The 26,978-nt window shown below is 40.3% G+C and overlaps 1 protein-coding gene and 1 long non-coding RNA gene across 2 annotated transcripts in view; one reads left to right on the top strand and one right to left on the bottom strand.

The window, feature by feature from the left end:
* LOC138758395 (E3 ubiquitin-protein ligase HECW1-like) overlaps positions 1 to 26,978 on the top strand; it is a 284,362-nt gene that overhangs the window by 229,230 nt on the left and 28,154 nt on the right. Inside the window, exons 23-25 of the mRNA XM_069927283.1 lie at positions 3,362 to 3,476; positions 6,886 to 6,971; positions 7,496 to 7,608. Of these exons, the coding sequence (XP_069783384.1) occupies positions 3,362 to 3,476; positions 6,886 to 6,971; positions 7,496 to 7,608 (314 nt within the window). The remainder of the gene's footprint in view (positions 1 to 3,361; positions 3,477 to 6,885; positions 6,972 to 7,495; positions 7,609 to 26,978) is intronic.
* Positions 10,218 to 18,641, bottom strand: LOC138752712 (uncharacterized). The gene is made up of 3 exons (XR_011350869.1): positions 18,567 to 18,641; positions 16,258 to 16,453; positions 10,218 to 10,348 (listed from the first exon to the last, which is right to left on the bottom strand). It is a non-coding gene; the product is annotated as an uncharacterized lncRNA (long non-coding RNA).

Here is a 26,978-nt window from a genome sequence, read left to right as displayed (position 1 = left end):
GTCACAAGGTCATGCTTTTAAGGTGACACAGACCCAACACCGGAGCACACAATTCATTTTGTGTATCTTACAAAAAACTTCACCCAAAATGATAAATGCACTCTACAATGAGTAGAGTGCGAATGAGATGCAAGGAATAAACGATAATTGGAAGGATACATTTTTAGGTTGTATTCTTTTACAGTCCAAGAGTCTATGAAGCTTTCAATAGAGCCTGTGTCGATTAGGCATTTAGTGGAATGTCCATTTACCTTCACAGTCACTATGGAGTTACTGAACTGGTGGGGTTTGTCCTGATCTAGAACCATTGAGGCTAGAACCCTGGAGTCTATGTACTCCTCACTCAAGTGATCCCCACCATTCTGAGTTGCCTGTGGTTAAGATGGTCTCGACCTCGTGGCACACCCTCCTTCTTCCTCTGACGATGATGGCTCTGTTTGAATTTGAGTCGTGGCAAGATTGTCGCTGTGTGTCATTTTCTCACTGCCACTGCCACCCTCTGTCAGCGTTTAGCGCAGCAAGTGGGTTCAGGCAAATCGGGGCCGACGGCCTGGGGGTGGAATCATAACCAGCTGCAGTGCAGGCACGGGCATCCCCAGGCTTCCCCTCGTCCACCTCGTCCAATGTCCTTTCTTGTCACAGCTGGAGCAAATTGCATCTTTAGCCGGGCAACGAGATCGGGGATGCTGGCTCTTGCCGGAGAAAAACCATTTCCTAGCATAGGAAGTGGCAGTCGTTAAGGCTGGGGTAGCGGGAGCAGCCAGACCTTGGAAGGAGTCACCTGGGTGAGCGAGCTCACTGACTTCGAGACCGTTGTTCTCGAGCTTGGCCTTTTCCAGCAACTTGGCCAGTTAAACATGACCAGCCAGGTCCTTCTTACCTGACTCAAGCACTCACTGCCTCATGTACCTCGAGCGGACCCCCACAACTAAAGTATCCCAGATCTGTTCTTCCTCACGAACATGCCCCTTAACCACTTCGTACCTGCACTGCTTGACAAGCGTCCACAGATCCAGCAGGTAATCATCGATGGTCTCTCCTGGCCATTGGAGACGTAGAGCAAGTCGGTACCTTGCTAGGACCTCATTTTGCGACTTCAGATACTGAGCCTTCAGCACCTCGATGGCAGCGACAGATGTAGAGCAATCTCTGATGACTGCACACCCTTTCGTTCCTACCCTCAAAACGAGTGCAGACCTCCTGAGCTCATCAGTGTGGAAAATGTCTCTGGTCACGTTCAGGAAGGCCACTAGCCAGTATGTGAATTCATCAGCCACGTTGGGGGATAGAGAGTCTATTAGCAGCATCCCAGGCTTGAGTAACGCTTCCATCGTTTAGGGAATAAGCTAATAAAATTGTAGCGCGAATAAAAGCTCTCACAACAGGAGGGAGAACGAATGCTTTTTATTAGCTTATAATTTTAGGCAGGAAACCAGGTTTATATATGGTAGATGGCAGAGCCAGGAGACAGAGCCGGCCATCAGTACAACACACCACCAGTGAATCTCAGTTCACTGCACCAACATTTCAGACCCGAAGTCTTCATCATACCTTTAAACAAAATAAAATTCCACCTATTCTGAATGGAGACAGGTCCAGATCTTTGAAATAAATGCAATTCCATACTGCTGATGAATGGCAGTGCAAGGTTACATATTAAAATTAAAAATTTGGAATCGTAACGTCCCAAGACCCTGAGTTCAAATCCCACCATGGTTAAAATCATGGTGTGGGGAAACAATAACCACCTTAGTGATGAGAAAGCCTGGCATTGAGTGCAGATGTGGCAAAATCACTCCCTGGCAAGGCTGCCTTCAAAATTCTTGCAGATTACACAAAGATTGGAGGTATTGTGGAAGGTGTTGAAGGTTGTTGTAGGTTACAAAGGGATAGAGATAGTGTGGAATAGTGACAGATTGAGTTCAATCTAGAAGAGTGTAGTCATACATTTTAGAAGATTGAACTGGAAGGCAGAGAACGTGATTAATGCAGCTGGATGAAAAGAGGGATCTTGGACTCCAAGCCCATAGATCCCTCAAGGTTGCTTAGCAAGATGATAGGGTGGTTAAGAGATCAAATGGTGAGCTGGCCTTCATTAGTCAAGAGATTGAGTTCAGTTCTGTGAGGTAATGTTTCAGCATCAATAAAATTGATTAAACCTCTCTAAGAGTGTTGTGTTCAGTTCTGCTCACGGAATTATTGGAAGGATGTAGAATCTTTCGATAGGGTGCAGAGGACATTTATCAAGATGCTGCCTGGATTAGAGTACATATCTTATGAAGGAAGGTTGAATGAGCTATGGCTTTCAACACGGCAGACAACATGGCAGGGACCTTCATAACCATGCCATCAGCACAAATGGTGCACCAGAGAAGCAGTGAGAAAGTGTATTGTTGGGAAAGAGTAATTCCCAGTACGGTCAGTATTAAAATGTTGTCCTTCAGGTCCATTTTAAATCTTTTTTCCTTAAACCAATGCCTTCTACTTTTGGACTCAACTACTCTGGAGAAAAAAAGACTGTCTATTCATCTTCTCTGTGGTGTCATAAACCTCTCTAAAATCCCCTTCCCCCAACCCTCATCCTCCTACACGCCAATGAAAATGGGGTTCCCATGTATCCGGCTTGTTTTATAAGAATATAAGAACAAAACAAAAGAGAAGCAGGAGCAGGAGTTGACCCTGCTTCATCATTCATTATGATCACAGCTGATCTGGCTATGGACTTGGTTCCACCTTCCGGCTTGTTCCCATAACCCTTAATTCTCACGTAACTCAAAATTGTAGCGAGATGTGCCTTAAGTATATTTAACAAGGCAGCCTCTGATGCTTTCTAAGGCAGGGAATTCCACAGAATCCCTGCTCTCTGGGAGAAACAGTCTCTTCTCATCTCCATCCTAAATCTACTCCCCCATATGTTGAGGCTCTGTCCCCTAGATCTAGTCACACCTACCAATGGAAACAACCTACTTCTATCTTATTAATGATAATAGGTTTATTGTCATATATATTGCACAATATACATAGGCACCAAATTTCTTACTTGCTGCAGCCGAACAGATTCTTGTACAGAAACAACAAAATATAACTGCAACGGTATATTTAATTTAATTAAAAATAATCAATAAATGCAAAAAAAATTCACAATTATCCGAGTGAAAAAAGTGACGATGCAATACTGCCAACGATCCATTTTTGACATTGGAGCAATCCATGATTAGAGTGGCAAGGGGCGGTTCAATAATCTGATAGCTGTTGTAAAGAAACTGTTCTTCAACCTTAGAGGTTGCTCGTCTTATGTTTACATTTTAGTTGCATTCTGTTGTTCATTTTCCAAAGAATTAATAGTCAACTTATGTTGCAGGTGGTAGATTCACGGTTGGTATCAGTGTTTGATGCCCGTGAACTGGAGCTGGTTATCGCAGGCACAGCAGAGATTGATCTGAATGACTGGCGCAATAATACTGAGTACAGAAGTGGTGAGTGTCTCCCTATTTCTCAGTCCAGAGCAAGGAGCAGAAAGCTGAATTGCTTGCTAGTCACATGGTTGGCCTTTTCTCCACTTATGAATTAAAATTATTCTCTTGATAACAGAATTGAACAGCAATGGTCTTCTATCAGATGGCCTGAAATGCATTGGCAAAGACGCAGTCCAATGCTTAATTATCTAAAAGCACTGAGCTATAGATAGCAATCAGACACTTTGATGAGGATTGCTAGTCATAAATTTCTAGTTGTTATGTCCTGGGCTGAACTTGGGCCCTGCCTGTCCTGGCAATGGCTCACAGTATTGCTGAAGAATGAGATGGTGTCACCAACATTCTCAGCAGCTTCCAGTATGGGTTAGTTCCCAGCAATTCTGGAAAAACTGAATCAGGTGCTCATGGCATGCACTCCATCATGTTTGGTCCCCAATTGACATGTTTAATAGAGATTGGTTCAGCCAAGGATCCTGGGCATTTGTTACCAAATTGACAGTTGCCATAACTCAGCGTCCACTGCTACCAAACTCTCCACTAAATTCCATTCCCTCCACACTATTCTTGAAAATCAGGGAAAAGTGGTTCAATGTCTCAACAAAGGAACAGCTGTAAAATGATACTGAAACCTAAAGAGGTGAAAATTCTTCTTATCCTATTGTTTTCAAATATTAGTGTACTCAAGGGGGGGAAATATTAGTATTTTTATACTCCTAAACCCCACCCCTCACCCTGACCTTCATGTTTTACTGCCCTTTTTGTTTTCATTTTGTTTTTGGTTCTGATGAAAGGTTTTGATATGAAGCATTTCATCTTCTCATCAGAGCTGCCATTTCATTAAACTATAGGTGTTAATTTTGAATGAAGTTACATACAGCCCTTTGGTCCATCAGTCTGTGCTAAGCATCAAGCACCCACTTCAGTTTATCCTGCACTAATCCCATTTTATTTTCCCCACATTCCATCTGCTCTCCCAAAGATTTTACCTCCCACCTACACACACAGGGGAATTAACTGACCAAACTGCACTTTTTTGGAATGTGGATGAAAACCGAAGGTCACGGGAGAACATGCAAACTCCACCTAGACATTAACAGAGGCTGAGGAAAAACAGCAGGTGCTTGAACTGTGAAGCAGTACTTCTGCAAGCTGTAGCCTGATATAATTACTCCATTTTTCCCATGATTAATGGATGGAGGATCAGTGCTGGAAGTAATACTCTTGTGCATCTCCACAGTTTATTTCTCATTGCATCAACTTCTCATTCATGATTATCTTCAATAATTTTGCTTGATGTTTTGAGACAGTAGTCCAGAAAGCCTTTGTTGTGAGGGAGATTATAAAACTATTTTAGTCATTTACTATCCTTTCTGTGCTAATCCTGAAGCTGCTATGATATAATAAAACTGTCTAAATTACATAGACTAACAGCAAAACTGCAGACATAGAACAGAACATGAAACATCACAGCACAATTTAGGCCCTACAGCCCAGAATGCTGTACCAGCATAAGGAGTTATCATATTTTGATTAAATTAATTTTGCTCATCATTAAATACAGTTTAACATTAATTACATCTATTGAATGAGCAACTTGTTCATACCTACACTTTGGAATCTCTGTCCTTCATGAGCACTGTTATGAGCCCAGAGGACCCCAAAACCCAGCAGCAATAGAAATTCACCAAGACAAATAGTTACTTAAACAAAAGTAGCTTTTAATTATCTTTAAACATGAAAACTTTAACTTATTACTATTAACTTAACCCCCTTCCAATTCTTAGCGTATGTTTATGTAACGTGTGTGTGAGTTCAGAAAAGTTATTTGATTCACAGTCATAAAGAGGGGATTGGAGTATAGGAACAGAGACGCCCTTCTGCAGTTGTACAGGGCCCTGGTGAGACCCCACCTGGAGTATTGCGTCCAATTTTGGTCTCCAATTTTGAGGAAGGACATACTAGCTATAGAGGGTGTGCAGCGCAGATTTACAAGGTTAGTTCCAGGGATGGCGGGGTTGACATATGCTGAAAGGCTAGAAAAACTGGACTTGTATCCGATGGAGTTTAGAAGGATGAGGGGGGACATGATTGAGGTATACAAAATTATCAGGGGGATAGACAGGGTGAAGTCAGATTACTTGTTCCCAATGATGGGGGAGACGAGGACTAGAGGGCATAGTTTAAGAATACAGGGTAGGCCCTTTAGGACGGAGATGAGAAAACATTTTTTTACCCAGAGAAGTGTGAATCTGTGGAATGCTCTGCCACAGACGGTGGTAGAGGCAGATTCGCTGATTATGTTCAAAAGAGAGTTAGATAAGACTCTAGTGGGCAAAGGAGTTAAGGGTTATGAGGATAAGGCTGGAAAGGGGTACTGATAGTAGTGATCAGCCATGATCTGTAAAATGGCAGTGCTGGCTCGATGGGCCGAAGGGCCTACTCCAGCTCCTATTGTCTATTGTCTATAATCCCACTTCTCACTCCTCCAAGTTCACTGGTTACAGGCAATTCTTATACCGTGCACAGAATTTAACATTTATGAATTTCACCAGGCTTTGATGCTTGAAAAGTAAATGGTTAACGCTCAGGAAGGTTCTTGTCAGTTTTCAGAGAGAGATTTGTTTCTTGTTGGGCACCCACAACTGATTCCTTCTGATCAGTCACTTCAGTATCTTGCCGAAGAAACTTGCCCCATCAGGGTTTTTCAGATGATAACTTCTTTCTTTCAGGTTACCACAGAATTCCTTTTTTGTTTCCCTTATTTCAAGTGAAACATTATGAAGCCAGCCATCTCCTCATGTATGGATCACAATGGCTTTGACGAGGCTGAACTCAGCACTCACAACTCATCTTCAAAATGGGGTTTTTCCACAAGATTGCCAGCTTGTCATGTTCCAGTCCCAGTTGCTGCTGCTAAACTGTATTCTCTCTCTCTCTCTCTCTCTCTCTCTCTCTCTCGGAGAAAACCATATGACCCTCTTAGAACTCAGACAGACAGTGGCTTGGGACCGAGTTTGTTCATCTGTTGCTTTCCAAAACAATAATCCATTACTCCACAGCATGTCCAATTAACACATACTTGTGAAGTCCTTATAGGCATTCTTCAAAGTTTTTGCAAAGGCACCTGGAGCCTGGACTCTCTGGTTTGAGCAGAGTTCTGGCATTTTAAATGAGATGTGTTTTGAAGTGTTTTTATGTAACCTACATTTAAAAAATCCTGCCACAATTTATCTCCTTTAAAATGTATCTATATACAATATAAAATATAACATAATCTCTCACAGTACCAATTTAGAAAAATTGCAAATGGAAATGGCAGTGAAGTCTGTTAACGTTCAGACCTGCCATCCAACCTACTACAAAGTCACGACTATGCCCTTGAATGTAATGCATGTGTCTCTTCCCTCAGGTTACCATGATGGTCACATGGTAATCAAGTGGTTCTGGACAGCTGTGGAGCACTTCAACAATGAGCAGCGTCTCCGGCTTTTACAGGTACACATTGGCAACAAGTGCGATATTTTTGTTTGATGTCACATGGCTCAAAGGCCAAATATTAATTGTAATATTTGGGTTGATGGATGCTTTTAATACATTTGTTTAACATTTCTTATAACTACTTTTAAAGGCCACATCTGCATTGCTGAATCAGTTAACTCCACTGTAAAAGTATTGAATAGGAGAATGTAAGTAGAATGCATGGTGCTTCCAAATAAACTGATAAATGGCCATTTATGGTCATTTAGAAGGTTATTAAAAATAAATGATTTGTTGGTTAAAGCACTTTAAAATTATTACATAGAATAGTTTTAAAGAGGAATGTAAAATATTGGCCTGAGACCAGTTCTGGAGAGCCCAATGTTGTGCAAGATGCTGTCAGACAGATGTACTATTCAGGTTTACAAATGAGATCCATCCTACTCAGCAAATCCTCTAAGTTATGAGCAGCTTTGGTTTAAAGAGTAGCATCAGTGGTATCATATGTTCATTGGGAAGATGGTTTTCTTTCTCTTTAACAGTTTGTGACGGGGACATCCAGCATACCTTATGAAGGCTTTGCAGCCCTCAGAGGAAGCAATGGACTCAGGCGATTCTGCATCGAGAAATGGGGCAAAGTGACATCACTGCCAAGGTATTTGTTGAGGAATAATAAAAGCAAATCAGTTAACATATCAAGTAACCCATTTGTCTTGCACTTCATGGAACATATAAAGTAACAGCCAAGAACATCCCTTCAGCTCACAATATTGTGTTGACTTATGTAAATCTATTCCTCAACAATCTAATCCTTTCCTACTTCACTGCCATAACCCTCTATTTTTCTTACATCCATGTGCCTATCTAAGAGTCTTTTAAATATCCCTACTGAACCAGTCTCCATCACACTCCCAGCAATGCATTCCAGGCATCCTCCATTCTCTGTGCAAAAAATGCTTCTGACATTTTCCCCTAAATATTCCTTCAAAATGCAGGGGAGATGGTAAGACCTGCTGATTGCTTGATAACTTGAATCAGTGCTGCATGCTTGGAAATATGATTTATTTAATTTAATTCTCCTCCCCCTCACCCCATCTTCTTTTGCGGGTGTTTGCCTGATCTTGGCACTCCTGAAGAAGGAAGGGGTCAGGCCTGGATCTTGACTGCCTGTTCCTTTCCATGGATGCTGCATGGCATGTTGAACTCCTCCAGTACATTTCTGTGTGTTGCAATAGATCTCATGTTTTTCACAAGAATCCTCTTTGACAACAGTTTACAAAAAAAATTGTTGTTTGATAACCAATGAAAATGATGCCCAGGAAGTATTGTGGGGAATGTAATTTCTGATATAGTTTTTAGTTAATGGCATAACGTATTTGGACTGTCCTTCCTTGTATTAATTTAGTTGAAAATCTGTTTCAAATGAATGGCTTAAAAACTTCAATAATAGAGAACAGGTATGAATATAATGAAAATCCATCTCGTAGTGTTCAGAAAATGTCCTTGAAGCCCAATAAAATTTCAGTAATCGGTTCCATCAGTGCCTATCTCAATTAAGACATCAAAACAAAGGAGAAATACTCATCCATTCTTCAATAAATGACCCAAAATTTCATTAAGATCTGTAGGGTTGAACAAGCAGTGCAATTAATCAGATAAAATTTATAGATTTTAAGTCTCCCAAGTCAGGTGGAAGGCTTGTCATTCAAACTGCAATACACAGAAATGCTGGAGAAACTTAGCAGGTCACGGAGCATCCACAGGAAGTAAAGGGCAATCAACATTTCAGGCCTAAGCACACATTTTGGACAAAGGATTCAGCCCTGAAGTGTTGACTGCTTTTTACTTCCTGTGGATGCTGCGTTGAATTTCTCCAGTACTTTGGCGTACTTCAGAGTATCTGCTGAAATAATGGGGCATCAAAGTTACTGGTTTTTGAAGGGGCTGAATACTTTCTGCTTTTGGGTGATAAGGTAAAAGTGACTATGGGATCTCATTGATGCCAGTGAAGGACTTGTGCAGGTGTTAACCATCTGAGAGGAATTGACATAGTTTGTTGTATTGGATGAGAAGTATATTTTTTAGTGTTTGAGTGCACATGGAATCAGTGGAGATGTCTACTTGATAGGTGGCTTTTGAACCTTTAGTACAATTTATTAATTTTAAGTAAAATCTCAAAGCATGTTGAACATTAGTTTTGCATTTATAGTAATTTAAGACAATTGGTGGAAGAGGGAAATGGTTACTGAGGGATGACAGCCATTTTTTTTTCAAATTTACAAGACCAAATAAATTAAGGAAATGTAATAACATTATGGCTTTGAAGTACTAACCACCATGAGTTGCTTGGAATTACCTTATACAAATAACTATATTGTCATCAAGTGGCCTCATAACTAAATTCTGACCATTAGGGAAATCAAGGCTTTTATTTTTGATAGCTGATAGATCTCCAATTAAAGCATATGCTGCAAATTAACAAAATGGCTAAAGTGCATGTTCCACAATGCATAATTGTTTAACATTCATATATTCATGCATAAATTGTTAAAATGTTCAATGTATCCACTGTATCTTGCACTAATTAGAAATGCAATCATTAGTTTTATTTTAATAAAAGGTGCTTGCAGTTAAGAGACATTTATTTTCCTTCTGTTAATTTATCAAATCTAGCTATTACATTGGAAATGTCAGGCCAAATTCACGTGGGTATGGATGCTCCAGTACGCTGTCAGCCAAAAAAAAATTAAGATGTGGATACAGTGATTGTACAGGCACATGCAAGTTGCCAACTTCTTTGTACCAGACATTGTGTTGAAAATATCGGAAAGTACAAAGATATCAGGAAAATCCTTTTGTAGAAATACCATGATTTCAAAGGTAAAACAATTACCTTTTTTTCTCCCCAGTGTCAGGACCTTCATGAAGTCCAATATGGAACCTCCACCAGGTTCAGAGACTATGATTCTGGCTTATAGAAAAGATGGGAGCAGGAATGTCTCTCAGGTTTTTCACCAGATTCTGGTGCAAAATGAGGCACTGTGCAGCTGATCCAGCTCTCAGCACATGGACAGCTCTTCATCTTGTTTCCCACAAATGAAAACTTTTGTCCTGTAATTCTGATGTAAAGGAACAGAAGTGCTCGTTTCAAAATGTTAACTGTATTAAACTGTGGCCTCGATTTTGTAGTCAATACCAGAGAAAGGGCAGTGCCCAACATTTGCAAAACAAAGATGTTCACAAACCTCTTTGTGACATGGGTGACGACTGTTCCAACATCAACTGCTGTTGAGGATCATTTGAAGGGAATTCTCTGAAGTCCAGCAACACCTTCCTTAGCAGTCAATTAATCTTTGAAGAACAATAAAGCAGGAATAAAAGATTGATTCCTAGATCTGCAGGAAGCAAAATAAGGAAAAGTACAGTAACGCAAGATTATAGTTGCATTTTAATATTTTTTTTATTTTGAGAACAATAGAATATTGAATAATCAGAAGCATAGACATATAAATAAGATCTTTTTCTCAGGGCCAAAGAAATTTTTAAAAAGCATTTGGTTTAGTACACCATTAAATGAAACATCAAAATGAATTTGAGGTTTTGCACATCATAAACAAGGTGTAACATTTTTATGGTTTTTAATGAAGAGAATTATTTGTAAATCGTCAAAGCTTTTGTCAATCCACTGTCATCAATTACACGAGAGAATGGTCCGACATCACCCCCGGAAAGGGTGGGGGAATCGTTGACTGTACCTTCTGGACCTTTCATTTTAACCGGTCTTGGGTACATAGTCCAGAATCTGGAAGCAGATTTTCTCCATTCTAACTGCAAGTGCTGGGAGCAATACCATGTGTCTCATTGTAAATTCAAGGCTTTATGTTCCCGGCTAAGAACTAGAGGATCTGCTAGAGCAGGTCAAGTACAAAAATTTTTAAAAAGAGGCTGAGAACAGAAAAGTTTCAGCTGAAATAAGCAGCAATTCCCTTCAGAAAAATGTAGGTAGGTGAGGATTGAAGGATTGAGTGGATAGGAGGTAAACATGCAATAAGTCATATTCTATGCTTAAAGGAGATTTCATATTTTGCAGGTAAATCTGTGTCTTGGAAATGCAGGCTAACTATAACACTCTTTAGGATTTATTTTCCAAACAGGTTCTGGCCACCATATAATTTGGCTAAAGTATGCAGAGAGCATAATCATTTTAGTACTGCTCCTGTGTGGATTATAAATTGTAACAAATAAAGTATTATTATAATATAACAATACTTTATTTGGCTGGGAAGTGCTGTCAGATGCACCAGACCTGGATGTTGGGAGTTTACGAGCCCAAATAATACCAAAATGTTTCAAGGGATTTCCTAGTTCTGAAGAAGAGCTAACACGTGGGAGTTCAGTTGCCCATTACTTTGCTCATAGGCCCATCAATTGATGCCCCCCAAAAATTGCACGTAATGTCTGCAGGAGACTGAGAAACCTTTTGTTCAACCAAGACTACTTAGTGATGTATGAGATGAAGTAGACAAGAGTGAGGCAGGAAAGCAAGATAGGACATGGGGATGCTGGAAGTGTTCCAGGAATAGGGCTTATGAGATTGAAAAGATTAGAATTCACATTTTCAGATTGAAACCAAAGACAACAGCAATTTGTAAGGTTAATTATTCATAAAAACTTGGGTATCACTTCCCAGTTTTTTGATAAATTAGATAGTGCACAGAAGCATTCACGTCAGTAAGATGTGCATTCTAAATTATGATATTAAGATAAATGACAGCTTGAAAATGTGTGATATAATTATGTTAGCCCCTTTGACAAATGGAGGTGTAATGTGAATCAAAGAGATAAAGACCTTGATTATCATTTTCATTTATTTATGGATGTTTGGTTCTGCTTAAATTAATTCATTTGCACCAGAGGCCTTGGCTTGTCAGTTGATATCCAGAGGGAAGACAAGTCACAGTAGCAGAGAAACGCTAACCGCTTGAATAAAGGAACTTTCCCAACAACTTCAAACTTAATGAGGAGACAGAATTAGAGCTTCTGCGGGAAGGGCACTAAACAGAGAAGTATGGATGGAGGAGTGAGCTGCATCTTCTAATTTGTTAATATTACTAAAAAAGTCGCACACTGACCCTCAAGACATTGTTTGCTGCTGACCAAATTTTCCCTGTCATTCTTGAATACCTTGTGGAACCTTTTCCTAGAACAGTGCATGTTCCTGATTTCATCTCCCTTCTTCTCTGATCACCGCTTTCATACCTTAACTCTTTGACCTCAAAACTCTTCATCTTCATCCCACAAGGCAATAGCCACATCAATTTTCCCTGGGAAGACTTAAACATGGCCTCCTGTGTTCAAACTTCAGCCTCCAGCAATGGAACCTTCCAGGATAACTCTCCTCCTTGTGATATAATTGATTGGTCATAGTCATCGAGTTATAGCACCGAAATGGGCCATTTTGTCCAATTCACCCATGCTGACCAGATTGTCCATTAAAACTAGTTCCATTTGTTTATTTAGCATGTGTTTGGCCCATATCCCTCCAAACCTTTCCTAATGATGTACCTATCTAAATGTCTTTTAAAAGTAATGATTGTACTCACGTCTACAGTTTCCTCTGGAAATTAATTCCATATACTTACCACCCTCTGCATCAAACATTTACCTGTTGGAACTCTTTTAAATCTTTCCCCCTTCTCTTTAAACCAATGCCCTTAGTTTTGGACTCCCCAGCCTTGGAAAGAACACTGTCACCATTCACCTTGCCTATGACTCTCATGCTGTGTGTCACCCTGCGGCTTCCCAAACCCCCAGTTTAAAGAATCCCTGCTGTTATGAACTAACAGTCCTTATTAGTACTAACAAAGGAGCACTAACAATGGAAAATTCACCAGACAATGGTAAATTCAAAATAATACTTTGTATTAAACTATTAATAACATAACATTTCTTACTTAACACTAAACTCTAAATTTAGCCCCACTATGCACAAATGTAAATGTGTGTGTGTTAAAGTCCCAAACTATTTCAGTTTAAACTTGAGTCTGAAAAGTTCATTTTAAAGTCCAATTTCAAACTTCTTGTTGAACTTCAGGATCTTTTTAAATTGTGGTTTACATGTAATTATCAAGCAAAAGTGAAGCATCCAATTTCTTTCAAACTCGTGCGTTTTTTGATGAGTCGTCTTTCAGAGAGATATTCTTTCACAAGTATTTTCACAGAACTGTGATCTTCATGATGAATTATTTCTTAAGCAGGAGTGACAATCTTCTAGGCACAAATGAGGCTGCCTCTCTTTTCTTAAAAGAGCAGTCAGAAGCGGTCTTACTTATTTAAAAGCCACTTATGTTGTGTATCTCCTATAATAAGGATGATGCAATATAGTGCAGCATCTCCCTCTCTTTCTAGTGGTTATAGCCCTAGGATATCCAGTGTGCCTTCAGTCTTCAGACTTCTGTTTCAAAATGTCTCTTCGCCTTCAGTATATGGTTCTCTGACATCATGTGACATGACATCACTGCAGTTTTAGTTTCATTTGTGCAAAACCTCCTGCCTTTCTTCAAAATCACTCCATATCTATAACAACCTTTGACTGTCTTAGACCAAGAGGCTAAAATGGTTTATGATGCAAGCAAATCTACACAGGTTATCCCAAATGATACTTGAGGTTTGAAACAGCTGCTAGCTTAGAGCTGATTGTACATAAAAATGCTTTTAAGAACCACACCTGGTGCTTGAGTTTCCATTAAGAACACTTCTTCAGATTTAGGGTTTGTTTTTCCCAGAAGCATTGACTCCAACTGAACTTTTTTCTCTTATTGCAATGTGCTCTAACATGTGCAACCCTGTAACAACCCATAACTAACTTTACTAAGATCTTTTTATATGAAATATATCTTAGCATTAACCTAAATATTAATATTAACACAAATCCATTACATAACATTTCCAGCCTATTTTTGTAGGTCAAACCCTCCCAGACCTCATACATTCTGGTACATTCTTATGAATCTTTTATGCCCCATTTCCATCTTATTGACAACCAGAACTGCCCACGTGCACCAAATGTGGCCTCTCCAATGTCTTGTTGGGATTCTAAATTGGAGGAAGGCATTTATTTTTTTGAAATGAAAAAGGATCTAGGAAGAGCGGTTTGGGTTATGTTGTTTTCTGGCAAGGGTGTGTTAAGTAAGTGGATGGCCTTGAAAGGTGACATTTTGAGGGTGCAGAGTTTGCATGTTCCTGTTAGGATTAAAGGCAAATTTAATAGGCATAGGGAAACCTGGTTTTCAAGGGATATTGGAGATCTGGTTAAGAAGAAGAGGGAGGTGTATAGCAAGTATAGACAACAAGGAGCAAATGAGGTATTTGAAGAGTACTGAAAATGCAAGAAAATAATTAAGGAGATCAGGAATGCAAAAAGAAGACATGAGGTTGCTTTGGCAGATAATGTGAAGGTAAACTCGAAGGGTTTTTACAAGAATATTAAGAATAAAAGCATAGTAGGGGACAAAATTGGCCCCCTGGAGAATCTGAGTGGTCAACTATGTGTGAAGCCTAACAATATAGGAGAAATCTTAAACAGTTTTTTTGTATCCGTATTTAATCAGGAAACTGGCATAGTGATTAAGGAAGGAAGGGAAACAAACAGAAGTGTCATGGAACATAATGGAGATTAAGGAGGAAAAGTTGCTGTCTGCTTCGCAATGAATAAAGGTAGATAAATCCCCAAGACAGATATGATATTCCCTCAGACTTTGAGGGAGACTAGGGGCCCTGGCAGATATATTCAAAATGTCCATAGCCACAGATGAAGTGCCAGAGAATTAGAAGGTAACTCATAGTATAAAAAACGCTCCAAAAATAAACCAGGTAATTATAGGCCATTGAGCCTGACGTCAGTAGTAGGTAAATTATTGGAAAGAATTCTGAGAGATAGGATATATAGATATTTGGAACAATCATGGGCTGATTAAGGACAGTCAGCATGGTTTTGTATGTGGTAGGTCGTGTTTAATGAATCTTGTAGAATTTTTTAAGGAGGTTACTAAGAAGGTAGATGAAGGAAAGGCTACGGATGTTGTCTTTAGTAACGCCTTTGGCGAGGTCCCATATGGGAGGTTAGTTCAAAAGGTGAAGACACTAGGAATCAATGTAAAGATTGTAAACTGGATTCAAAATTTGCTGTGTGGGAGAAAACAGAGTGAATGGTTGCTTCTCAGACTAGAGGCCTGTGATTAGTGGTGTGCCTCAGGGATCTTTGCTGGTACCATTGTTGTTTGTTGTTTATATCATCGATCTGGATGGTAATGTGGTAAATTGGATCAGCAAGTTTGCTGATGACACAAGATAGGAGGTGCTGTGGACTGCGAGGAAGATTTTCAAAGCTTGCAGAGGGATCTGGATTAACTTGGAGAATGGGTCAAAAATGACATGGAGTTTAATGCAGACAAGTGTGAGGTGTTGCATTTTGGAAGAGCAAACCAAGGTAGGACATGCACAGTAAATGGTCGGGCACTGAGGAGGGCAGAGGACCAGAGAGATCTGGGAATACAGATACATTGTTCCCTGAAGATGGCATCGCAGGTGGACAGTATAGGAGTTGGGATGTTTTGTTGAAGTTGTTTAAGATATTGGTGAGGCCATATTTGGAATATTGTGTGTAGTTCTGGTTGCATCACTACAGGAAGAATATCAGTAAGATTGAAAGAGTGCAGAGAAGATTTAATAGGGTGCTGCCAGGTTTTCAGGCGTTGAGTTACAGGGAAAGATTAAACAGGCTAGGACTTCATTCCTTGGAGTGAAGAATAATGAGGTGAGATTTGATAAAGGTTTGCAAGTTTATAAGAGGTATAGACAAAGTGGATGCGAGTAGGCTTTTTCCACTTCGATTATAGGAGATAATATATGAGGGGGTCATAGTTTTAAGCTGAAAGAGGAAAGGTTTAGGGGAACATCAAGGAAAAATTCTTCACTCAGAGAGTGCCATCTGATGTGATAAATGTGGGCTCGATCTTGAGTTTTAAAAATAGATGGATAGATTTAGGGATGGGAGAGATCTGGAGGGTTATGGAGTGGGAGCAGGTTAGTGGGACTAGCAAATAGTGGTCAGCACAGACTAGGAGGGCTGCAGCATTCTATGCTCTAACTTGATGTCCCAGCTCCTGTACTTTGCACCTTGATTAATGAAACTGTGTTGCCACAGTAGAGAACTACTGTAAGTATCTGTTCTCCCACTCTGCTGTTCAAAATTTTTCCCAGGACCCTGTCGTTTACTGTGTAAGTCCTGCCTTATTTGACTTACCAAAATGCAGTGCCTTACTCTTGTCTGAGTTAAATTCCATCTGCCGTTCTTTGGCAAATTTCCCCAGTTGATCCAGAACTCAAGGTAATCCTGGATAGCCTTCTTCGCCACTTCTTTTTACATCATCGGCTGCTCGTCCAAAGTCTCCTTCTCCTCGTCTTCCATTTTCTCTCTGCCTTGAGGTATGATGGCCTGTCTGCAGTGGAGTAGAAATTGAATCATTGTAAGGCTGTGCGGAAGTCCTGAGTTGGGATGTTTAATAACTGATTAAAATTACTTTATTCCTTATTCTGTGGTGAAATATTTTACCCGAGGATAAAAGATGACACAAATCTTAAAGTAACTGCTGGCACAAAATATCCATCCCCCCTTTATCTCTACCTTTCTATATCATGCGCTAAGAATTTTGTATGCCCATGACGAACTATCCCAATGATCAATTGACCAACATATAATGGCTAACCGAGCCTCTTTTTTCTGACTGCAGCATCTTTCTGGATGGGAGATCTGACTCCATTAAGGTAAAACTCCATTATCCTGAATTATAAAAACAACAGCTTTCCATTTGATCTGAGACCAAGCTTCACAGTGACCCTCCCCTGTTGGGCCACAGAAAATGCGTCAAATATTCTTCCCCTTTCCCATCTGGTCTCTGTGTTATCGTTTGACGTAGTGTCTTGCAATGCCTCATAATTATAATTTTGAACCATCTTTCTGGTAATTAGAGGCAATTTCAGAAGATACAATTGGGTACAATTTACTAAAGAAAAGATCCCATTTCAGGTGGGAAGGCGTTTCAAGCATTTGCTTTTTGTTGTTGAAAGCAAGCTTACTTCACATTGCCATGAACTGCCGATAAGTAAAGAGACAACTTTCAAAGCTTGAAGAGGGTACAATGGGCTTAAAAATAGCAGATGGAGTTTAATGCAGACAAGTGTGAGGTGTTGCACTGGTAAATGGTAGGCCACTGAGGAGTGCAGTAGAACAGAAGGATCTGGGAATACAGTTACATAATTCCCTGAAAGTGGTGCCTTGGTTGGATAGGGTTGTAAAGAGACCTTTTGGCATATTTGCCTTTATAAATCAAAGTATTGAGTACAGGAGTTGGGATGTTATTTTAAAGTCGTGTAAGACATTTGTGAGGCCAAATTTGGAGTAATGTGTGCAGTTTTGGTGTCTTAACTACAGGAACTATAGCAATAAGATAGAAAGAGCGCAGAGATTTACCTGGATGTTGCCCAGATTTAAGGATCTGAATTATAGGGAAAGGTTAAACCGGTTAGGACTTTATTCCCTGGAGCGTAGAAGATTGAGGGGAGATTTAATCGAGGTATCTAAAATTATGAGGAGGATAGACAGAGTAATGTAGGTAGGCTTTTTCCACTGAGAGTAGGTGAGATACAAACCAGAGGACATGGATTAAGGGTGAAAGGGGAAAAGTTTAGGGGGAACTTCTTCACACAGAGAGCAGTAGGAGTGTTATGGGAATGTTCTCATCTGAATTAAAGCATGTCCATCATGTCCTGACAAGCTTTGATTCTAATTTACCTCTACCAGCTGAAGTGGTAAATGTAACCTCAGTTTTAAATTTAAGAAGAATTTGGACAGGTACATGGATGGGAGACATATGGAGGACTATGGACTGGGTGCGACAGGGCAAACAAAAATTGATTCGGCAAAGACTAGAGGGGCCAAAGTGGCCTGTTTCTGTGCTGTTATTGTTCTATGTTTCTAACTCTTCTGTATTAGTATTTCCCAAGCATATTGGGATAAAGATCAGACACAGAGCCCTTTATTTTATTAATGATGCAGCTCTGGGGACGTTAAAAGCCACAGAAGATCAGAAACAGCTCTCTTTTTTTTCTCATCTCTCCTTTCTTTCTCTTTCTTTCCCTTCTCTGTCCCTCTCTCTCTCCTGCTCATTCATCATGTTTCTGCACAATACCTTGGTTCTCTCAGGGCATGATAGAATGCCATGTTTTTGGACAGCATCTGGTATCATGGAGCACAGAATTTCTTTTCTAGCACACAGTGCATCATTTCTGCCCAGCCCCTTAGATATAGCTAATGTTAATCACTCTACCTAGAGATATTGTTGCACCTTTTATGACAGTTATTGATCTATTTTCATGTTCTCTTTATCTTTCTTCTGACCTTTTTCACTGCATCACACCTCAAAACCCATCAAACTATCTGTAACCTGGTTTGTTCATATTAGTTATTTATTAATATCTCCCATCTTATGGGAATGTTCTCATCTGAATTAAAGCATGTCCATCATGTCCTGACAAGCTTTGATTCTAATTTACCTCTACCAGACTTGTTCTCAATCTTATATGTCCTCCATCTCTTCAATGACTTCAGATTTCACAAACTGGACTGCCTCATTATTTTCACAATGATGTGCAATCCCTTTATACCTCCATCCCCCACTGATGTGCCAGTTGATGAAGTAAACAAAGACGATGTGGTCAAACAATAATCATGGCTTTTATTAGCAGAAATGGATGCAGCACTCAAGCCAGAGCGGCTGATAATCGACCAGTCTGCCCCGAGGGTCAGAGAAATTTTCAACTACAGGATTGCTTGTTTCGATTACTACATGGCTCAAAACAACGTGGTCAATGAGGCGATACAGTGGGGCCACCTGAACTCTCTGCTGGGTGAGGTCCCTTTTGCCGTAACACAAGGAGCTACCACTCTGGTTATAGCCCGGGAACGTCTGACTGCTTACGTTCACCACGGAATGTGGTACTTGCTTGACACCAGTTGCTGACTAGACGCCAGAAACCTGGGGAAAGTGATGCTGCCTATGCACTGGCCCTCGACTCACTGGCAAATGAATGTGATGTCAGGGCAGTCAATATGCAACAACACCACAATCCCTTGAAGCTGGATGCTTTAGTCAACGGGATGGACTCCAGTTACATCTAACAGAGGCTGCTGGAGACGGAGCCCTTAACCTACAACCAGGCAGTCATTCTAGCCAAAACACTGAGAAGTGCCATGCAGTCCAGTGAAATGTTAGAAACCGAAAAGGAAACATCCAGGAATGCTGGAACCCTGAAGGAAAGAAAAAGGTGAATTCCTGAAAAATGCTACTTCTGTGATAAGAGCTGGCACCCCAGACAGAAGTGCCTGGCTTGATTTGCTACCTGCAGCTATTGTGGGAAACTCGGCCACTTTGCTAAAGCATGTAAGGTGAAAAGTAATCCCACTGATAAAAAGAAGAAGAGAAGCACCAAGAAAATGAGTCCTGGAGCTGCAGGAACGCAAGACAAGTGTGAAAAGGGGGAACCTTCAGATGAGCAGGCTGAATTGACTTCAAGTGACGGCGAGGTGAGATCCCCTGTGATAGCTCAATTGACTCCAAAGCTTGGGGAATTTTACGGACTGGAACGGTCAACTATGAAGGGGGAGGTGAATAGTGAGACTCTTGATTGTCTAATATACTCAGGGAGTACTGACAGCTACATCCACGAGAGAGTGGCCAGAGCCTTAAATTTGCGGAGATTTCCAGCGAACCAAAAGATATCGATGGCTTGTAGTGAACTTACAAAAACTGTATGGGACAAGTGTAAAGTTACTTTAAATTTGCAGGGACATTGCCTGGCTGATGTGTGGTTCTTTATTAGGCCGGAGCTCTGCGCCCCTGTGGTACTGGGGTTAGATATTCAATCTCAGAAGAACAGTGTAGTGTTAAACTTCGGTGGGCCACTACCCACACTTACCATCCCCCAGCGCTAGTTACGTTGGACTGCCCACATAAAAGATCAAAGCTCCCTCCCTTTTCAGTGATTTATCCCCCGAGGGTCAGCCAATTGCCACTAAGAGTCATTCTTACAGCAAAGAGGATCGTGAGTTTTATCAAAGCTGAGACCCAGAGATTGCTTAAAGAAGGAGTAATTGAACCCAGTAAGAGTCTGGCGAGCCCAGGTGGTAGTTGTGAAAAATCACACTAAGAAACGACTGGCTATTGACTACGGCCAGACAATCAACCATTACACTAACCTGGATGCCTACCCCCTGCCACGCATCAATGAAATGATTAATCAGGTAGCGCAATACAAAGTGTGCTCCACTATCAACCTCAAAGCAGTTTACCACCAAATCCCCATTAAAAAAAAGGAATGACCCTAAACAGCCTTTGAGGCTGATGGGGGGTTATACCAGTTTAAAAGGGTACCTTTTGGAGTCACTAATGGTGTGTCAGTGTTTTAGAGGGAAATGGATAAGATTGTTAGGACGTATGAGTTACAGGGTACGTTTCCCTATCTGGATAATGTCACTATCTGTGGGAAAACACAGGCTGAGCACGACAACAACTTAAAGAAATTTTTAGCAACAGCTAAAGAACTCAATCTTACATTTAACGAGGGCAATTGTGTGTTCAACGCGACAGAGCTACCCATTCGGGGCTACATTGTCCGCAAGGGCGAAATCCGCCCCGACCTGGAAAGAATGGTCCCCCTTAAGAAGTTACCACGCCCAAACTCAGCAAAAGTCCTTAAAAGGTGTATGGGATTCTTTTCCTACTACTGCAAATGGGTTCGGGACTACGCCACGAAGGCACGCCCTCTGTTTGACACTAAATCTTTTCCTCTCTCCAATGGCCTTGAAGGTTTTCAAGAGAATTAAAGATGATATTGCCAAAGCTTCACTCACGTCCAAGTGGAAACTGATGCCTCAGATTGTGCCTTGGCAGGAACGCTTAATCAAAAGGGCAGACCTGTGGCGTTCTTCTCCCGCATGTTACATGGACCTGAACTTAAACATCGTGTCATTGAAAAAGAAACCCAGGCTATTATTGAAACTGTTCACTCCTGGAGACACTTTCTAGCCGGCAGAAAATTTACTCTTGTCACTGATCAGAAATCTGTAGCCTACATGTTCCGTACTAAACACAAAAGTAAAATCAAGAATGATAAGATGGCACGCTGGTGAATAGAACTCTCAACTTATAATTATGAGATCCAGTAAAGACCGGCCAGGTTAAATGATCCCTCTGACGCATTGTCACGATCTGCTAATAAAATTGAAGTGCCAGTTGATGAAGAAGACAAAGATGATGTAGTCAAACAATAATCATGGCTTTTATTAGCAGAAACTCATGGTACAATAATGAAAGACAATAGGTGCATATACAGTTATGTCCAAGGGGAGTGTCCTTAACAATAAAGATAATGTACAGCCAATGTTAGTACAGCAAGGCTCGCCAGAGGGGAGACAGGCAGCTTGCAGACATTCACAACACCTACACAGAAGGTCTTAATGCACTTTGCTTCTTTCTGAACCAGAGACCCGACCAGTCACCCTCTACCACCACCCTCCTCTGCCAAGCCTACACAGGTAAGACCCCTCAACTCTTCCCCATGCACCCGTGATGAGTTGTCAACTTCGCAGCCAACTTGCACCCTGAACTCAAACTCACCTGGTCCATCTCCGTCAACACTCTCCCCTTCCTGGATCTCTCTGTCTGCATCTTGGAAGACAAGTTTTCCACTGACGTATATTATCAACCCACTAACTCCCACAACCACCTTGACTGCACTTCCTCACATTCTGTCCCCTGCAAGGATTCTATCCCCTTCTCTCAATATCTCCGTCTCTGCCGCATTTGTTCCCAAGGTGAGATCTTCCAGTCCAGATCTTCTGAAATGTCTGCCTTCTTTCACAATGTGGATTTCCCTCCACCACCATCAACTCAGCCCTCACCTGCATTTCCTCCATTTCCTGTTCATCTGTCCTGGCCCCCTCTACCCCCAGATGCAACAAACACAGGATTCCCCTTATCCTCACATACCACCCTGCCAGCCTTCTTATCCAACGCATTATCCTCCGGAATTTTCTGCACTTACAACAGGTTCCCACTACCAGACACATCTTCTCCCCTCTCTTTCTCTGTAGGGACTGCTCCCTCTGTCACTCCCTTGTGCATTCATTTCCACACCCCCCCCCCCCCCCATCAATCACTTGGTCACACACCCCCCGACACCTTCCCCTGTGGCTGCAAGAGGTGCAACACTTGCGTCCACTCCTCCTCCCTCACCACAGTCCAGGGCCCAAAACAGGCCTTTCAAGTGAAGCAACACTTCACTTGTGTATCCGGAGGATTGATTTGCTGCATCTGGTGTTCCCTTTGTTGGCTTCCCTACATCAGAGAGACTGGGCAGAGATTGGAGGATTGCTTCGCTGATCACTTTCACTCTGTCTGCATCAGTGACAGAGATTTCCCAGTGGCCAACCATTTTAGTTCTGTGTCCCACTCCCATACTAGCATATCTGTCCATGGCCTCATGCACTATCTCACCAAGAACACCTGTAAATTGGAGGAACAACACTTAATTTTCCATCTGGGCACTCTCCAGTCAGATTGACTTTTCTGGTTTCTGCTAACCTGCTCTCTTTCCCCCTCCCTCCTTCTCCCATCAGCTCTCCAACGCCTCTCCCTCTCTATTCACCTAGCCAACTCTCCTCCTCTTGTTCGCTGCTGTCCTCTCCCTCCCTTCTCCACAGATTACTTCTGCCTTTGTGACCACCCCTTCCCCTCCCCCTTATATTTGTATGCCTATCAATATTTTTCCATACCTTGAAGGGCTCAAGTCCAAAACATCAGTGATGTAATTTTACCTTTGCATATTTTTTTATTATTTTTCACACTATGAACCATACTGACCAAAATACACACAAACATTTCCCTCTTGAATATACACTGTCATTTTCTCCCCTTTTCCCCCTCCCTTCCCTCCCTCCTTCACCCCCCTCCCCCAAACTCACTCAACGTTCAACATATATGATACATTAAACCCATTAAACAATGTCATCACACAATGAAAATAAACAAGAAATTTGTGTCTTCTACTTTTACACACTGGGTCAGTTCATTTCGTCTTCTTCTCCTTCTATCATTTTAGGTGGTGGAAGTCCATGGTAGGACTTCTCTCTTTATGTTTAGATCTTGTTGAGGTTACCAGAAGGAAGCAATTTTGAATATGTGATTACAGACACAATGATAATTAAAAGATTTATAACAAACATGTACATCAAACTGCAAGAGAAAGATAACGAGGAAACAAGCTGTAAATCCAAACAAAAATGGGAACAAGATCTAAACATAAAGATAAAGAATGAAACATGGGAAAAGCTATGCTCCGGAACTATGAGAAATAGGAATTCACAAGTACTGCACCATCTGCTCAACATTTGGAAGAAGATTCATGTAGAACCAGCTTTTCATCCCACTTATATGTTCTGGTACCTTCTCCCCTATTTTATCTAGCTCTAATCTGGTCCAATCTGGTTTTTCCCTTGTTTGATAAAAATCTGATAGGTATCTTAATTGTGCTGCTCTATAATAATTCTTAAAATTTGGTAGCTGTAAGCCCCTTTGTTTGTACCATTCTGTTAATTTATCTAGCGCTATACTCGGTTTCCCCCCTTTCCATAAGAATTTCCTTATTATTTTCTTTAGCTCTTTGAAGAATTTCTCTGTTAGGTGAATTGGTAATGATTGAAATAGGTATTTTATCCTTGGGAAGATATTCATTTTAATACAATTTACCCTTCCTATCAGTGTTAGTGGTAAGTCTTTCCAATGTTCAAAGTCGTCTTGTAATTTCTTCATTAATGGCTGATAATTTAGTTTGTATGGATGGCCTAGATTATTATCTAGTTGCATACCTAGGTATCGAATTGCTTGTGTTTGCTATCTAAATGGTGATTCTTTCTTAAACTTTGTGAAATTTGCATTGCTTCACTTTTATTTGCATTGATCTTGTACCCCGATACTTCTCCATATTCCTTCAATTTCTTATGTAATTCTTTTATTGATATTTCTGGCTTTGTTAAGCATAAATCTTCGTCCGCGAAGCCAAGCCAAAGATACTATGACGTCATCTACAAATAGACTGATTTTATATTCCTTCTCTTTTATTTTTATCCCTCTTATTTTATTTTCTGTTCTTATCAGTTCTGCCAGTGGTTCTATAGCTAACGCGAACAGTGAGGGAGATAGTGGACATACCTGCCTAGTTGATCTGCTTAATTTAAATTGATTTTATATATATCCATTTACTGTCACCTTCGCCAATGGTCCCTTATATAATGCTTTAATCCAATTAATATATTTCTCTGGTAGTACTTTGAATAAATAATTCCATTCTACTCTGTCAAAGGCTTTCTCTGTGTCTAAGGCAACCACCACTGTTGGCATCTTGTTTCCTTGTACTGCATGGATTAAGTTAATGAACTTACAGATATTGTCCATTGTTCGTCTTTCTTAATAAATCCAGTTTGATTTAGTTTTACTATTTTTGGTAAACAGTTGGCCAATCTGTTTGCTAATAGTTTAGCTATTATCTTATAATCTGTGTTAAGTAGAGATATTGGTCTGTACGATGCTGGTGTTAGTGGATCTTTCCTCGTCTTTGGTATTACTGTAATTATTGCTGTTTTGCATGAATCTGGCATGTTTTGTGTATCTTCAGTCTCGTTCATTACTTCCAGGAGAGGAGGAATCAATAAGTCCTTAAATGTTTTATAGAATTCTATTGGGAGTCCATCCTCTCCCGGCTTTTTATTGTTCAGTAGTTTTTTAATATATCCTGTATTTCCTCTATTTCAAATGGTTTTATTAATTTATTTTGCTCCTCTTGCAATTTCAGTAGTTCAATTTTAGCTAGAAACTCATCTATTTTGTCTTCTTTCCCTTCATTTTCAGTTCGATATAGTTGCTCGTAGAATTCCTCGAAGTTTTCATTGATCTCCATTGGATTATATGTAATTTGTTTGTCCTTTTTCCTTGATACCAATACCGTTCTTTTAGTTTGTTCTGTCTTAAGCTGCCAAGCTAGTATTTTGTGTGTTTTTTTTCTCCTAGCTCATAATACTTTTGTTTTGTCTTCATTATGTTCTTCTCCACCTTGTATGTTTCATAATTTATTTTTCTGTCCGCCAATTCTCTTTTTGTTGTATCTTCCCTTATTGCTAATTCTTTTTCTGTACTTGCTATTTCCCTTTCCAGCTGTTCTATTTTCCCATTGTAGTCCTTCTTCATCTTAGTTACATAACTTAATTTCTTCCCTCTGATGAACGCTTTCATTGCATCCCATAGTATAAATTTATCTTTCACTGATTATTTAAAAGTACATTTTAATTTGTCGCTCAATGAATTCTCTAAAATCCTGTCTTTTAAGTAGCATGGAGTTTAATCTCCATCTATATGTTCTCGGTGGGATGTCCTCCAGCTCTATTGCTAATAACAGGGGTGAGTGATCCAATAACAATCTAGCTTTATATTCTGTTTTCCTAACTCTCCCTTGGATATGGGCTGACAACAGGAACAGGTCTATCCTTGAATGTGTTTTATGTCTACCCAAATAATATGAGTATTCCTTCTCCTTTGTGTGTTGTCTCCTCCATATATCCAAAAGTTGCATTTCCTGCATCGATTTAACCATAAATTTAGTTACTTTGTTCTTTCTGCTAGTCTTTTTTTTCCAGTTTTATCCATCTTTGAGTCCAAATTAAGGTTAAAGTCCCCTCCTATCAGTATATTCCCCTGAGTATCTGCAATCTTCAAAAAGATATCTTGCATAAATTTTTGATCCTCTTCATATACATTGAGCAAATTCCAAAATTCTGAATATATCTGACACTTTATCATTACATACCTCCCTGCTGGATCTATTATTTCCTCCTCTATTTTGATTGGTACATTTTTATTGATTAATATAGCTACTCCTCTGGCTTTTGAATTATATGATGTTGCTGCTACGTGCCCTACCCAGTCTCTCCTTAATTTCTTGTGTTCCACTTCAGTCAGATGTGTTTCTTGTACAAATGCTCTATCAATTTTTTCTTCCTTTAGTAAATTTAACAGCCTCTTCCTTTTGATTTGGTTATGCATTCTGTTAATATTTATAGTCATATAGTTCAACATGGCCATTTCATACTTTATTTACCTTTCATTTCTGCTTCCTCATCCCCACCTTTCCTCCTTATCCATTTCTATTTTTTCCTTTTTTGAACACACTGTAAGACAATACTTATAAAATATTTCCACTATTCCCACATCCAAAATTCCCTTAACCCCAAATGTTCCTCCCCCCCCCCCCCACCTCTCTGAGTTGCCCCTTATCCCTTGCCGGGCAACCACATCTCCTCTCTCCATTTGGATTGCGAACCTGCTCGCATGCGTCAACTGATTTCGCAGTGACTGTTATTCTCCCCCACTCAGCCCCCTCCAGAAAAGACTTTTATCTTCACAAAGCTCACCCTCTTAATTCCCCCTTTACTACCTTTCTTCCCCTTCTTAGTTCTTACTTATACATTATTTTTCTTCTTTATATGAAGTTTGTCGTCATTCTTGTTCTTGTTACATCTCTTCATCTCTCTGTCTGTTTTGCAGGCGTTCTGCAAATTCTCGTGCTTTCTCCAGATCCGAGAACATCTGCTTTGCTGCCCCAGGATAACTATTTTAAGCACCGCTGGATATCTTAGCATAAATTTATAGCCTTTCTTCCATAGGATCGATTTTGCTGCGTTAAACTCTTTCCTCTTCTTCAGGAGCTCAAAACTTGTGTCTGGGTAGAAAAAATTATTTTGACCTTTGTATTCCAGTGGCTTTTGTCTTCTCTCATTTTTTTCATTGCCTTCTCCAATATATTTTCTCTTGTCATATATCTCAGAAATTTTACTAGAATGGATCTTGGTTTTTGTTG

The sequence above is a fragment of the Narcine bancroftii genome, chromosome 1, assembly GCF_036971445.1.
Source record: "Narcine bancroftii isolate sNarBan1 chromosome 1, sNarBan1.hap1, whole genome shotgun sequence".
In the NCBI taxonomy this organism is placed as follows: Eukaryota; Metazoa; Chordata; class Chondrichthyes; order Torpediniformes; family Narcinidae; genus Narcine; species Narcine bancroftii.
The sequence above is the reverse complement of the archived record's forward strand: the minus strand, read 5'-3'. Positions and strand labels throughout refer to the sequence as shown.